The sequence below is a fragment of the Muntiacus reevesi genome, chromosome 6 (genome assembly GCF_963930625.1).
Source record: "Muntiacus reevesi chromosome 6, mMunRee1.1, whole genome shotgun sequence".
NCBI classification, from domain to species: Eukaryota; Metazoa; Chordata; class Mammalia; order Artiodactyla; family Cervidae; genus Muntiacus; species Muntiacus reevesi.
Window position 1 is genome coordinate 37,833,795 of NC_089254.1, and position 16,264 is coordinate 37,850,058.

General features: G+C 38.0%; 1 protein-coding gene across 1 annotated transcript in view; it reads left to right on the plus strand.

Moving 5' to 3' along the window:
* The first annotated feature begins 585 nt into the window (after nucleotides 1–585).
* The window catches only part of SEMA3C (semaphorin 3C), a 204,422-nt gene continuing 188,743 nt past the window's right edge, over nucleotides 586–16,264 (plus strand). The window contains exons 1-2 of the mRNA XM_065939907.1: nucleotides 586–902; nucleotides 2,932–3,072. Of these exons, the coding sequence (XP_065795979.1) occupies nucleotides 2,970–3,072 (103 nt within the window). The 5' untranslated portion in view covers nucleotides 586–902; nucleotides 2,932–2,969. The remainder of the gene's footprint in view (nucleotides 903–2,931; nucleotides 3,073–16,264) is intronic.

The window sequence follows — 16,264 nt, forward strand, 5'->3', positions numbered from 1 at the left end:
CTACACAACTGTGAAATAATTTCTTGTAACTATGTTTTGGGAGTATCCCGGAAGGTAGGGGATTGTATATGAGTGAACGTGGAGAGGTCGACAAAGTTACTGCTTTGGGGACATTAAGGAAGCACAATAGGAAACAATACCCATTAAAAGGATAAACTTCTGCGATGAGACTGTTTTATGTCGACCGGTTTTAGAAAATGTTCTACAGGAAAAGGACGAGACTCATGCCTTTTAAAACCCCATCTATTTGCCTTAAAAGGATGCTGTGATCCTTTTCTGGCCAAAACTGCTTTGCACTTTGATATTTAAGGCCAAGCTTAATCCTGAATGCCTTCCCAGAGCAGCCGGTAACAAACAAAAACCCTGGAACACCCTGTGAGTCGCTCTCTCCACGGCGGGGTGAGAAAGGAGCAGAGCTGGCTAGCTGGCCCCCTGGCCTGCTGCAGCACATTCCTGGGTCTCGAGGGCAGCCCGTCCCGGGTCGGCCCCGCCTGGCGGCTCCCCGCCACCCTCCGGCGGGCGCGCTCGGGGTGGGGCCTCGCGGCCGGGGGAGCTGCGGCCGAGCGCGCGGGGCGGGCGCTGCGAGCTGGCTGGGCGGCGCGCCGGGGCGGCCGGAGCCGCGCGCCGCGTAGCTGTAACCGGACACCCGAGCGCTCGCCCCTCGCGCCGGCCGCTTTCCATTCACTCCGAGTGCTTGATGGAGCGACGCGGAGCGGGGCTCCGGGTGCCGCGCCGCTTCAACGCTGAGGATTCCTTTACAAAGGAACTCAGAAGGCAGGGAAGAAAGAGTTTCATCGCTGGGACGCCCTAGAAATTACGGTCTTTGGGGGAAAGGGCTAGAAACGAGGATCCAAACCTGTAGCGCATTGACGACTTTTCCGCGCTGGTCTCTTTCCGCCTCGGTAAGCTGGATTCGTTGTTTTCAGCATTACAAATTTAGCAAAATACAACTTTGGATCTGTGGATAGACTTTTCACACATCCGTGTTCTCAAATCTGGACATTTTCTTAAGAGCGCGTGTAGTTTGTCATGGAAGTGTTTCCTTGCAGAGAGCCTGACTGGAATTGTTTTTTTTAGGTTATGACACCTGCGGAGAGTTTAAAGTCGAGTATCCCTGCCTTCTAAGGCAAAATTACTGCAGAGAATTTTATAAGAGGCCTTTTATTACCTGTTATTAGTGTTCAGTCATTACAAGTGAAAACAATAAGCATCGTGTCTTAAGTGTTTGAGTTAAAGGGAAGAAGTCCTAAAATATGAGCGGCGGGGGCATGTATAAGATACTTGACTTTCCCTCACTTCTCATCTCTGGATGGCTTGAAATCACGTTGCTCTTTATACTCACTCCACTTGACCTGTCATTTCATTTCCAATGTTGTTTTTTTGCAATTTGTGGCGTATGTTGCTTTCATGGGGACATATCAGATAAGATATTGATAATAGCAGTAATTTAAAAATGTGTAATTATTAGTCTGCTTAATACAGAGACAAAGGTTAGGCATATTTATATATTTGGGGGGAGTGAAATTTAACTATAAAGTCAACAAAACCAGGGAGCAAATTACTAAGGGAAAATCACCCTATAAAATCGGTTTTCTTTCAAGTTAATTTAGGGATGACAAGGTGAAGAGGTTGTGGAAGCAGGAAGAAAGTGTTTCTTTTGAAAATTACCAACACAAACATCTCTAGGGTTCCCTCCATCTGTGTGGTAAAAGAAGCATAGAATTTTTTTTTTCTACCTCTTATATGTACCACCTAAGAAATCAATAAGTTTTGTTTACAGTGGCATGTTCAATTTAATTGTTCCTTTGCTTTTGTATTACTGAAGCTTCTCCATTGCTTCTGTACTGTATTACTTTTCAAATTTTAGTGGCATTTCTTTATTGAATAACAATACAGATTTTAATTTTAAAACAATAAGATTTTAATTTTAAAAGCCACATAATTTTGAAGATCAGTATTGTTGTAACCTGTAAAAATAGATTAAACTCTGTCATGTCATCTCATTGTATAATTGTGTTAGACTCAAAATGATTTTTTTTTTAATGGTCCTGAGTTTATTTTGCATATTGTGGCTACTGGAGCTCCTTATAGATTTGATGTTACACATTACGTGATCTCTAGTGTTCAGACATTAGTTAATAGCATGTATCAATTATATAGATATGGTTTTAAACAGTAATACCTGTCTCTCTGATTTATCTTTTGAAATTTTGACAGCCCACTTTCTTGTTGATTTATTTTAAAAAGGCATTGAGGTTCACTGAATTGTTCACCACTAAGTCATTGGTTTGAATTTGGCACAAATTCATGGTTACCTCATCTACATCATTTAACAGCTGTATGGTCATCTGTATAACCTGGCAGATAACTAATTCCAGTGATATAAGTGATCAGGAATTGAGCACTGGTAGATTTTTGTATAGAAATATCATTTCAGAAATGGTTACTCCAAAGAGCTAATGAGTGTGTGGAAGTGAAATTTTATGTGATATTTTTCTCCTGCTGCTATATTTATGTAGAAAGAGAAGTTTTCATCTGTTAATACCTATTGGCACCATTCTCAAGTCTTTTCAATGTAATGTGTTTTTTTGTTGTTGTTGTTTCAAGAGAATAACAAGTTTAAATATTGGTTTTTCCTTTGGGAATTGACAGCATTTTCCTGGCTGCTTTGTTTAATATTTACATTATTTTGCTGGATGATGAAATAATTTCACTTTTAACAGACTTCCAGACACAAATGAAATCAAATCCGAATTTTCACATGTAAGACAGAAAGTTACAGCACCTCCTACTGTTTGCGTGACTCTAAAAGTTCAGATATGTCTTTTGTGAATAAGGTGCTGTCTAGATTGCTGGTTTTGTGTGTATGGGTGGGTGTGTGCTCCTAAAATGTGAAGTAAAATATAACAACTTATTGTCTTTATTATAAAGGTATTTTCCCTTGGATATTAGCTTGCAAATCTGAAGAAATGGCATTCCAGGCAGTTTGCATCTTGGTTGGAGTATTTGTTTGTTCTACCTATGTGAAAGGATCGCCTCAGCCCCAAGCAAGAGTTTACCTAACATTTGATGGTAAGAAAGTTGACAAACAATCTGAGAAAAATGTTGAAGTCTTTTATTTTCTTAATCCAGATACAAAAATTAGTAAAGAGAGTAAAATAATAATTGAGTATTGATTAGCATTAAAAAATGTCTACTGGATTGCTTTTTGGATGATGTGGCTGTTTTAAACTATTGATTAACAGACAAAACTCTTTATTTCATTTATTTATGAAAATGTTTGAAATGGATTCTGCCCTTTTTGAAGTTTCTTCTGTGTTTACATGTACATGCATGAGGAGATGGTGAAGAATTCAAAGCCTAAGATCTTTAAGCTTAGTAGTCACTGAACTTTGATGAGGAACACCCTTATGTGGTACTTCTCATCAATAGAAAGAGCTATGCAAGTTTAATTATTGAAATTTTTTCTAATACATTTTGAACCTTAAACTAAAAACTGGGTCTCTCCATACATTGTTCTAATGGTGTTCTTCTGTTTCCATGAGGAGATCCTGAGGTTGGCAAAGTCTCCTGATTAATTGAAAAAGACCTAAAATAATATGTTTTTGATTGCTATTGTATGCAGATGCTCTCTTCAGAAGCTTAGGAAAACAAGTGTGATTTCAAATATTCCCGAACATGAAAGGCAAGTTAAGGTCCTCTGAGGGAATGGTTTGCCAAATGTGTGCATGAGCTTTAATGTATGTAATTCAAAAGACTTGGATGATTTTGGTCATCACGTAACCCAAAATAATTGGACAGATGGAATAAGAGATGGATCAGGAAGATCATCTTGCCAGTCAGAGTCATTTATATTTTTATTGCTCCTTTCAGCTTTATCTCTGCATAAATGTTAGTGTCACTGGGCATATTTTCATTCATTTGAGAAACAGTATACTCTCAGGCCTTATATAGCCGTGTGCCTTTGAAACTCTGTTATCTTCCATTTCAAACAGCAATATGACTGACACTTATGACTCAAATGGCTATCTTTTTTCTTAGCTTCTTAAATCACCAGTGCTTTCCCCAGGGTCATCACAAGCACTGAAGGAGCCTTGTTTGGAACTTAGAGTGTGTGAGCTTCTAATTGTTTCCTTAGCTTCCGAATTAGCCATTCCCCTCAAGAACCCATGGCTATTAAGTTAAGTTGGGAAGAAAAACGACTTTTTGAAATGTCTTTTTTTTTTTTTTTAATTACTAACACATCTTGCTGGCTACTTTCACCTCTTCTCCCAGGATGAAAACTGTGAATTGTTGTTGTTGTTTACTCACTAAGTTGTTTCTGAGTTTTTTACAACCCCATGGACTATAGCCCACAGGCTCCTCTGTCTGTGAGATTTCCCAGGCAAGAATGCTGAAGTAGGTTGCCATTTCCTTCCCCAGGGGATCTTCCAGACCCAGGGATCGAACCTGCATCTCCTGCATTGCAGGTGGATTCTTTACCACTGAGCCACCAGGCAAGCCCTAGAGCTATGAATTACCTAATCAAGTAAAAAGTAAAGGCATTAAGGAGCAGTGCAATTCCCTCCCTGTTTTCTATATTTCTCTCAGTGTATAGGAAGACGACATGGCAACCCACTCCAGTATTCTTGCCTAGAGAATTCCGTGGACAGAGGAGCCTGGTGGGCTGCTGTCCACGGGGTCACACAGAGTTGGACACGACTGAAGTGACTTAGAATGCATGCATGCATAGGAAGATGAAGTGATCACATAGATTAGGTATCTAAACCTGCTTTCCATTACACTGAAACTAATTAAAAAATTTTAAACTGAAGCTTGAACTGGAATATGTAACTGTTAAAAACAAGTTTGTCACTAGAGATAATTCATCAAGTCTGTTTTTGAAAAGACAGTTACATTTTATCTTTTAAAGAGGAAACTAAGTAATACAGTCTTTTAAAACCAGACTTCAGTATTGTATAGGATAATGACTACTGTCTACAACATGACTGGAAGTTATGATGGACTTTTTAAAATACTGCATATCTAAAATTTTAAGTGCTCTGAAATTTAAAAAAAATTCTTATAGAATAATACTTAATTTATAACATATGCAGAATACAGCATGATTAGATAAGCTAATTATCTGAAAATCTTATAATTCCTATTTTATTCTTCCCAAGAGTCTTCTTGGAAATAACTAGATAGAATTCACTTAATTTGGATACTGTTTTTAAAAGTTATATCAACAAGGATAATGAAATCCCACAATTTCTAAATTAATAACAAAAAAAACCTCCAAAAATGAACTATGTAATAGGGAAAGTATCTTGAGCAAAACCAGTTGTTTAAAATGTTTTAATTTTAATCATTCAGTTCAGTTCAGTCACTCAGTCGTGTCGACTCTTTGTGACCCCATGAATCGCAGCACGCCAGGTCTCCCTGTCCATCACCAACTCCCAGAGTTTACTCAAACTCATGTCCATCGAGTTGGTGATGCCATCCAGCCATCTCATCCTCTGTCGTCCCCTTCTCCTCCTGCCCCCAATCCCTCCCAGCATCAGGGTCTTTTCCAGTGAATCAGCTCTTCGCATGAGGTGGCCAAAGTATTGGAGTTTCAGCTTCAACATCAGTCCTTCCAATGAACAGCCAGGACTGATCTCCTTTAGGATGGACTGGTTGGATCTCCTTGCAGTCCAAGGGACTCTCAAGAGTCTTCTCCAACACCACAGTTCAAAAGCATCAATTTTTTGGCGCTCAGCTTTCTTCACAGTCCAACTCTCACATCCATACATGACCACTGGAAAAACCATAGCCTTGACCAGACGGACCTTTGTTGGCAAAGTAATGTCTCTGCTTTTTAATATGCTATCCAGGTTGGTCATAACTTTCCTTCCAAGGAGTAAGCATCTTTTAATTTCATGGCTGCAGTCACCATCTGCAGTGATTTTGGAGCCCAGAAAAATGAAGTCTGACACTGTTTCCACTGTGTCCCCATCTATTTCCCATGAGGTGATGGGACCAGATGCCATGATCTTAGTTTTCTGAATGTTAAGCTTTCAACCAACTTTTTCACTCTCCTCTTTCACTTTCATCAAGAGGCTTTTTAGTTCCTCTTCACTTTCTGCCGTAAGGATGGTGTCATCTGCATATCTGAGGTTATTGATATTTCTCCTGGCAATCATGATTCCAGCTTGTGCTTCTTCCAGCCCAGCGTTTCTCATGATGTACTCTGCATATAAGTTAAATAGGTCATAGTAATTTTCTTAGCTGATTTGACTGTACCTGCTTGAAATCCTGTTCCAAATTTCTTATTACTTAAAGTGTCTCAGTGATCTTATTATGAGTTGTCTGAGTATCACACTGAATAGGTTACTAAAGATATAGAACTTTTGTACAGAGTTGACATTTATACTTTCTTTCATTTATTAATATTTTAAAATTTCTGAGTGACCCATTAGAAGAATCCTTTCAGTTTTGTCTTACTGCCCAGTTAAAAACACAGTCAGTTTAAAGATGTGTGAAGTAAGAGATCTCTTCTCCCATACACATTCTGTCCCTTCTTGTGGTGGTGGGGTGATGGAGTCATAGCATCTGGGAAACAGTGACTTACAGATTTGCCTTCCCTGTTGATCTAGCACAAGGTCAACCAGATGGTTGTCACTCCTAGGGGAGAATATACTTCAGGTGTTATTAAATAATTGTGTGTGCTGGATAAATCTTGAATGTTTTATTCCTATTAGATACTGTGTTTCATAAAATTTTATGCCAAATACCTTTTCAAGTGAATAAAATATTTGTGCAGATTATTTTTGTTTGAATTGAATTTTTCTTGAAAAAACCCAGTAGTTTATGGATTCATATTTCATAACATTATTGTCATATTCTTTCCAGAAAATCTCTAGGACCAATAAGGTTCATAAGGAAAAGCAAGGCTATGTATGTAAATAGACAGAACTTGTTTTGATTGCTAATATCATGTTGAAGTTAATGTTCAGTCACTCAGTCATGTCTGACTCTTTGCAACCCCATGGACTGCAGCTCACAAGGTTCCCTGTCCTTCGGTATCTCCCAGAGCTTGCTCAAACTCATGTCCATTGAGTCAGTGATGCCATCCAACCATCTTGTCCTCTGTTTTCCCCTTCTCTTCCTGCCTTCTATCTTTCCCAGCATCATGGTCTTTTCCAGTGAGTCAGCTCTTCACATCAGGTGGCCAAAGTATTAGACCTTCATCTCTAGCATCAATCCTTCCAATGGATATTCAAGGTTGATTTCCTTTAGGATTGACTGCTTTGATCTCCTTGCAGTCCAGGGGACTCTCGAGAGCCTTCTCCAACACCACAGTTCTAAAGCATCAATTCTTTGGCACTCAGCTTTCTTTATGGTCCAAGTCTCACATCCATACATGACTACTGGAAAAACCATAGCTTTGACTCTACAGACCTTTGTTTACAAAGTAATATCTCTGCTTTTTAATATGCTGTCTAGGTTTGTCATAGATTTTCTTTCAAGGAGCAAGCATGTTGAAGGACGTTCCCTCTATTCCCACATTTAATATTTCTTGTAAATGAATGTTGAATTTTGTCAAATACATTTTTGTGCATCTGTTGGAGACAATCAGTTTTTCTGGTTTTTCTCCTTCATTTTGATACTGTGGTATATCATGATGATTGTTTTGCAGGTATTGAACCATTGTTACATCCCTAGAATAACTCCCAATTGATTATGGTGCATGCTTCTGTTAAAGTATTGTTGAATTCTGTCTGCTGATATTTTGTTGAGGATTTTTGCACCTATGTTCATCTGGGATATTGGCCTATAATTTGTGTGTGTGTTTGGTGTCCCTCATGATAGATTTCCATGGCTACCCACTCCAGTATTCTTGCCTGGAGAATCCCTTGGACAGAGGAGCCTGGTGGGCTACAGTCCACGGGGTCACAAAGAGTCGGACAGTACTGAAGCGACTTAGTATAGCATAGCATAGCATGATAGATTTTGGTGTGTTGTATTTCCATTTTCATGTGTCCCAGGATATTTTCTTAATTTTTATTTTGATTTCTTCACTGACCAGTTGGTTGATTAGTTGTTGTTGTTTAGCTGCTAAGTGTTCAAGTTGTTTAGTAACATATTTAATCTCCACATGTTTGCAGAATTTTGTTTTTGTTTTTCAGGTTTTTCTTGTAATTGGTTTCTAGTCTTATACCATTGTGATCAGAAAGATACTTGATTTGATTTCAGTCTTCTTAAATGCATGTGACCTAAAATATGATCTATCCTGAAAAAATATTCCATGTGCCCTTGAGAAGAATGTTTATTCTGATGCTTTTAGATAGAATGTTCTATATGCATCTGTTAAGTCTTTCTGGTTTAATGTTTGGTTTAAGACTGATTTCTGTTGATTTTCTGTTGGGATGATCTAGTCATTGTTTAAGGGAGATATTAAAGTTCTCTCCTATTATATTGCCATCATTTTCTCCTTTTAGGACTGTTAATATTTGCTTTATATATTTAGGTGGATGATTAAATATTTTGGATGATTAAATATTACAAATATTATATCATCTTGTTGGTTTGATACCTTTATCATGTAATGACCATCTTTGGTTTATTTTTTACATTCTTGCTTTGAAGTCTATTTTGTCTGATATAAATATATCTACCCCAACTTTCTTTTGATTTCCATTGGCATAGAACATCTTTCTTTTCATTCCTTAACATTTAGTGTATGTATGCCTTACATCTGAAATCAATCTCTTGTAAGAAATATGTAGTTGGGTCTCATTTTTAACCTATTAAGCCATTCTGTGTGTTTTGATTGTAGAATTTATTCCATTTATATTTAAAGTAATATTAAATAAGTATGTGTGATTTTTCTATTACTAATTGTCTTCTCGCTGTTCTCTCTTCCTTTCTTCTCTTATTTTCTTCCCTTGTGCATTTGTTGTTCTTGATTGTTTCTTTTTTTATTGCTTGATAGCTCTTTTCTCCAATTGTTATTGGAGTATAGCTGATTTACAGGGCTTCCCAGGTGACTCAGTGTTGGAAAATCCATCTGTCAATGCAGGAGACATGGGATATGCAGGTTTGATACCTGGATCAGGAATATTCCCTGGAGGAGAGAATGGCAACCCACTCCAGTATTCTTGCCTGAAGAATCACATGGACAGAGGAGTCTGGCGGGCTACAGTCCATGGGGTCGCAAAGAGTTGAAATGACTGAGCCATTCAGCACACACATCACTGTTGATTTGCAGTATTGTACTAGTTTCTGTCGTATAGTGCAGTAAATCAGGGTTATGTATACATGTATCTACTCTTTTTTTTTTCCCCTTAGATTATTTTCCCATATAGGCCATTACAGAGTATCTTCCTTTGTGTTTTGAAGACTTTCTTTACTGTTATGCTCAGATTTTTTTTCTTATCTTTTACGTACCAGAGAGATTTTTATTTTCATATGTTTTCTTGTTACCTATTGGTTCCCTTTCTTTTCAGCTTAATGAAGTTCCTTTAAGTTTTCTTATAGGGCCAGTTTATTGGTTGTGAACTCCTTTAGTTTTTCCTGACTGGAAAAAAGTTTTCCTGATTTTTTTCTTTTCTTTGGTTCAGGATGATAACCTTGTGGGGTAGAATATTTTTGGTTGGAAGTTTTTTGTTGTTTTTTTTTTTTTTTTTCCTTTTCACCTTGAATATATCACGCTACTCTCTTTTGTCCTTGAAAGTTTTTGCTGAAAATTCTGCTGATAAGTCTTATAGGGACCCTGTTATATGTAACAAGTTGCTTTTTTTTTTCTTTCTTGCTGTTTTAAGATTCTTTTGTGATCTTTAAATTTTGACCATATAATTACATTGTGTCATTGTGTGGATCTCTTGGGTTCTTCTTATTTGAAACTTTCAGGGATTCTTGGATCTGGATGTCTGTTTCCAAAATAAGAGAAGCTTTCAACCATTATTTCTTCAAATAAATTTCCCGCCTTTTCTCTCATTCTTGTCCTTCTGGGACCCTGGTTAAGCAAATGTACTCCTTTTCATGTTGTCATACAGGTACCATAGGCTATCTTAACTTTTTAAAATTCTTTTCTTTTTTTTTATTTTTTTAGTTTCTCTGTTTGGGTGAATTCCACTGCCCTGTCACCAGATTACTGATTCTTTCTTCTCTTTCATCTTGTCTGCTGTTGAACCCCTCTACTGTATTTTTCAGTTCAGTTTTTATATTCTTTAATTCTGAGACTTCTGTTTTGTACCTTATTATCTTTTCTGTATTGTTCAGGTTCTCACTGTCTTCATCAGTCTTCTTCTAAATTCAGTGAGCATCTTTATGACTTGTGCTTTGAACTGTTTATCAGATAAATCTCTTGTCTCCATTTAATTCAGATTTTTTTCTGAGGTTTTATTTTGTTCTTTGTTTGGAGCATGTTCTTGTTTCCTCATTTTGCTTGACTCTTTGTTTCTGTGTATTATATGAAATAGCTACCTCCCTCAGTGTTGAAGGAATGGTCTTATGTAGGAGATGAACCTTAATTGTTCAACCTTGAACTAACATTTGCTTGTCTCTCAAACTTCTGTGATTGTCTGAAAGCATGAAAGTGTTTAGCTCAGTTGTGTCTGACTCTGTGACCCAATGGACTGTAACCTCTGTCCATGAAATTCTCCAGGCCAGCATAGTGGAGTGGTTTGCCATTCCCTTCTCCAGAAGATCTTCCCAAACCAGGGATCAAACCCTGCTCTCCCACATTTCAGGCAGATTCTGCAAGCCTTGTGATTGTCTAAGGAAGCCTTGTGATTGTCTAAGCAGTCTGATTCATTCCTGATGGGTCACAGATGAGGATGTAACAATGGCTATGAGAGTTTCATAGCAAGAGATCTCAGGGAGAACCTAGTTTCAGGCTGATTGGAAGACTATCCTCTTATAGCAGCTTTTGAAATATGCAAATATATACAGCTCTGTGGGACCACAATTTTAAGCCCTGCTGTCCTCCAGACCAGGTGATATGAAGGTGTCCCCTGGATGACAGTCGCGAAACTCAGGGCTCCAAACAAGTGTATAAACTATTTTTTGGTAGGTACTAGTTAGCTGAAGTGAGGCCAGAGGAGAGTACAACCATGGCATTCTCTGGCCTACTTTCCCTGAGAGCACTTGCATAGCCTCTAGTGTGTGACAAATGTTGTCTCCCCCTAAGACTTGAAACTCAAGAAAATAGGTCTCTCTGTCTCTCTCTTTTTTCTTTTTTTTGTCATAGAAAGTTGGGTTGTGTTTCGTTATGCTGTGTCTGTTCAGTGCCCTGGGTGTGGTAGCCTCCCAAGAACTGACTCTGATTGTTTCAGTCCAAACAGCTCGCCAGGCCACCAAGCCAGATAATCAGGGTGCATCTTCGGTGTGGACTGGGCATACCTGCTGGCTTTAGTGAACCAGCAGGAAGGCACAGGGCAAGTCCCAAATGCCAGAGATATTGCAGAGCAACAGGAGAGTGCTGTGACTGTTTGTGCCTGCTGGCACTAGCCAGGTAGTGGGGAGGACACAAAAAATGTCACTCACCAACACCTCAGTCCACACAGAGAGTCCCAGCAGTCCGCTACTCCTCTCCTGCACCGCCCTCCCTGCCCTGCTTCCGACCCCAACGGATGCTTTAAGATTGGCAAAAGAATTTCCTTTACATGTAGACTAGGTACTTTTTAAGCTGCTGCTTTTTTGCTGAGTCCCAAGGCGAGTTGTCTATAAGTCTTTAAATAGCAGAATCTAGGCTCCAACAGCCTTTTGGAGCCTGAACATAAGCCCCTGGAAATAAGTCCCTTGGTTTCAAAGCCAGACATTACGGGAGTTCATGTCTCCTATGCAAGTCCCGAGGGCTGGGGTGCTTGATGTGGGGCACAAACCACTCACTCCTCAAGGAGAAGTTCCATATTTGTGAGCTCATTGTGGGTTGCTGTGCCAGAGATGGATTTATTGGCAAGAAAACATCTCTGCCTGTCCTGCCCCTTTTATCCTTTGAGCTGTTTATGTAGTTTCCAGATCTTTTTTTTAGAGGGAATCATTCTTTTTGTAGTGGAAGATTTGGTTGTGTTCTTGTGAGATGGTGAGTTCAGGATCTTCCTATGTTTCTTGACTTGAACTGACCAAATTCAATTCAGGTCAGTTGCTCAGTCCTGTTGGATTTTTTGTGACTCCATGGACTGCAGCACTCCAGGCTTTCCTGTCCATCACCAACTCCTGGAGCTTGCTCAGACTCATGTCCATTGAGTCGGTGATCCCATCCAACCATCTCATCCTCTGTTGTTCCCTTCTCCTCCTGCCTTCAATCTTTGCCAGCATCAGTGTCTGTAACAATGAGTCAGTTCTTTCAATCAGGTGGCCAAAGTAGCTTCAGCTTCAGCATCAGTTCTTCCAATGAATATTCAGGACTGATTTCTTTTAGGATTGAATGGTTTGATCTCCTTGAAGTCCAAGGGACTCTCAAGAGTCTTCTCCAACACCACAGTTTAAAAGCATCAGTAGATAAAGAACATTACAGCATACTAACACATATATATGGAATTTAGAAAGATGGTAATGATAACCCTATATGCAAAACAAAAAGAGACACAGAAGTACAGAACAGACTTTTGAACTCTGTGGGAGAAGGTGAGGGTGGGATGTTTCAAAAGAACAGCATGTATATTATCTATGGTGAAACAGATCACTAGCCCAGGTGAGATGCATGAGACGAGTGCTCGGGCCTGGTGCACTGGGAGGACCCAGAGGAGTCGGGTGGAGAGGGAGGTGGGAGGGGGGATCGGGATGGGGAATACGTGTAACTCTATGGCTGATTCGTGTCAATGTATGACAAAACCCACTGAAATGTTGTGAAGTAATTGGCCTCCAACTAATAAAATAAAATTAAAAAAAAAAAAAAAAACTAAATCAGAAAAGTCAGTAAATGAAAAAACTTAAAACAAACAAACAAAAAAAAACAAAAATAAAAGCATCAGTTCTTCAGAGCTCGGCTTTCTTCATGGCCCAACTCTCACATCCAGATATGAGCAGGAAAAAACATAGCTTTGACTAGACAGACCTTTGTCTGTAAAGTAGTGTCTCTATATGCTGTCTAGGTTTGTCACAGATTTTCTTGCAAGGAGAAAGCATCTTCTAATTTCATGGCTGCAGTCACCATCTGCAATGATTTTTAATCATGTTTTTAATTTCTGTTATTAAGTACTGACTTATTTAGGAGTGTTAAACTTCTTGATAAATTTACCTCTTTTCCATTATAAAATATCTCTGCTTATTTCTGGTAGTAATTTTTGTTCTGGAATGTATTTTGTCTTAATGTAACACTTTCATTTTTCTGGCATTCAGTGGGGAAAATATTGGTTATGATTTCAGTGCCCTTGAGGAAATTTTTAATAAAATATTATGAAAAACATTTAAACAAATATTTTTGTGTACATAAATGTATGAATATTAGATTGGCAATGTGGTATAATGAGAACAGTGTTTACATGGAAATAAATATTTCAGGGTTTTCAACCCTTACTTCTTCAGTAATTAACTCTGAAACTTTGTCACGACCTCGGTTTCCTCAATCAGGTACAAAAAATTTGGACTAAATTGTTTCTAAGACCCCTCACTATATCCCTTGCTAAAATTATATGATATTTTAGCTTAGTTTTATTTTATAAATATAACCTCCTTTGAGTAAGAACATTTTGTGTGAAGGACCTAGGCAAGTGGAAGAAAAGAAACTTAAACAATTTTTTAAAAATTCATGGATTTTATTACCAGTTTTAAATCATAGTTGTTTGCTCCTTTCTGGGTATGCTGTATTGGGGTGTTTACTTAATTTTCCTAATCCAGAATTTTATAGTCTATAGCATGGTGCTGCTGCTTCATAAAATCAGTTTGAAAATTAAAGGAGTTAAGTTCGTGAAGTGTTTTATGTTGTATGTAGTGTTCATTCTATTATAATACATGAAGGCTTGCATGAGTTATTGTTTGTAAATATGATCTTCATTTGGCCTCCTCTGGTGGCTGAAATGGTAAAGAATCTGCTGCAATGCAGGAGACCTGGGTTCAGTCCCTGGGTCAGGAAGATCTCTGGAGAAGGAATGGCTAACCAGTCTAGTATTCTTACCTGGAGAATTCCATGAACAGAGGAACTTGGCAGGCTGCGGTTCATGGGTTCGCAAAGAGTCAGACACAACTAACTGACTAACACAGCAACATGATCTTCATTCGTACTGTAATTAACTCCACTCCAGTTGGCATGGAGACTGCTATTTGTTATTGCTCAATAAATGATGAATTTACATAAGTTTTGATACCCATTTGCCACTACACCTCCACAATCAATGAAGCTTTGGTATAGTGCATTCACTATTCAGTGAATTTGAATTTTTTTTAAATGATAGATACCAGGTAAAATGCAATAGATACTCATTTCTTCATCATAGCACTAGAATACAAACAGCATGAGAGAGGAATTTTTGTTACTTTTCACACAAGTGAATTTAGATCCATCCCCTACTATGCAGGTGATGGTCAGGTATTTTCTGATGGTGGTTTAGTTGCTAAGTTGTGTCTGACTCTTGTGACCCTGTGAACTGTTGGGCTTCTCTCTCCATGGAATTCTCCAGGCAAGAATACTGGGTTGCCATTTCCTTCTCCAGGGGTTCTTCCCGACCCAGGAATCAAACCTGGGTCTCCTGCATTGCAGGCAGATTCTTTACCAACTGAGCTACAAGGGAAGCCTCTGTCTACTTCCAAACTCTTCACATTATACACTAAAGATTCAGCGTGGTCTGAGAATTCACCTTTTATGTTAACCCTTTTCAGTTAATTCTCAAACTTCCTTCTAATTATTTTGTGTCCTACCCCATCGACATCTAATCTCTGTAAATTTTAGACATTTTCTGCCAGAGAACCTTCTATGCATTTTGATTAGAAGCCTGGTTTCCGGTGTTAAATGAAAGATACTGCATATAGGTCCTTGATAGGTAACCTGCCAGTAGTATTGTCTTAATCCTCAGTGTCGTTGGTGTCTATGTATGCTAGCATATTTGGCACATCTAGATATGTCTAGAATTTGCAAGTATTGACCCAAATGAATTATTTCTTTTAAGATTCTATATTTCTAAAGTTCAGTTTTTCATGATGAGCTTAAACTTATTAAGAATCTAATCTACTTTTTGACTGTCATGGCACATAGCATGTAGTTTGAAATTATAGACAACAGTTTGTCATTCTTGGTGCATTTAAGAGTTTTATAAAACCTCAGAAAGGAGAGCATGTGGGATGATTCCTGTTCCATTTTTGCACTATGATATAAAATTTATGTGTATAAAAATATCCATAAAAAGATGCTAATAAAATCAATCACAAATATAAATATACCCATGTAAATAACAAATATGGACATACACTGAAAGCAATGGCTGTTAAGTAGTTTATTATTTTTTTTCATACTTTCGAGGTACTTGAAATTGATTCAGGAATATTTGTTCTTTAGAATGCATTGTATATGAAAAATTAATATACCTTAAGTCCAATATTTTAATTGAGAATTACTGGATTTGTTAACTTTATATGAACCAATGAAGATATATATTATTAAATTGCTGAAAGAGTATAGTATCTTGGATTTTTTTTTTGTTTTATTTTTGTGTGTGTTTTAAGATTAGATTGTTGTTGTTTAGTTACTAAGTGGTGTCTGACTCTTTTGCGACCCCATGGATTGTAGCCCACCAGGCTCCCTGTCCATGGCATTTCCCAGGCAAGAATACTGGAATGGGTTGTCATTTCCTTCTCCAGAGGATCTTCCTGACCCACATCTTCTATATTGCAGTTGGATTCTTTACCACTGAGCCACCAGGAAAGACCCTAAGATCAGGTATCAGCTGCAATCCAGAAGTTAACTTACCGTAAATTACATAATAGCTTCACCTCAGTTACCAAAGAAGCAACAATTCAGTCATGTGGATTTTTTTTTTCAGTACAATCCTCTAAATTATCAGGCTTGATTTTTTTAAGTAATCCTAATAAATACTGGATTATCTCTTTTTATTATATGTTTTTAAATCTAGAAAGATAGTATTCTGAAATAAAGAAGTAGGATAAAACTAAGGTGTGCTCAGTTAACATACAGGGTTCAATAAGTCTAAATATCATTTTACTAAACAGGCAGCTTTCTGGCTCTACTTCAGGTTTTCTTTTGGCTAAAAACTCTTATGCGTTATCATGGTACCTATGGAAATATTTTAAAATGCTTTATAAAACTATGGATGCTCAAAAATAAATTCACTGATAGTCACATGCA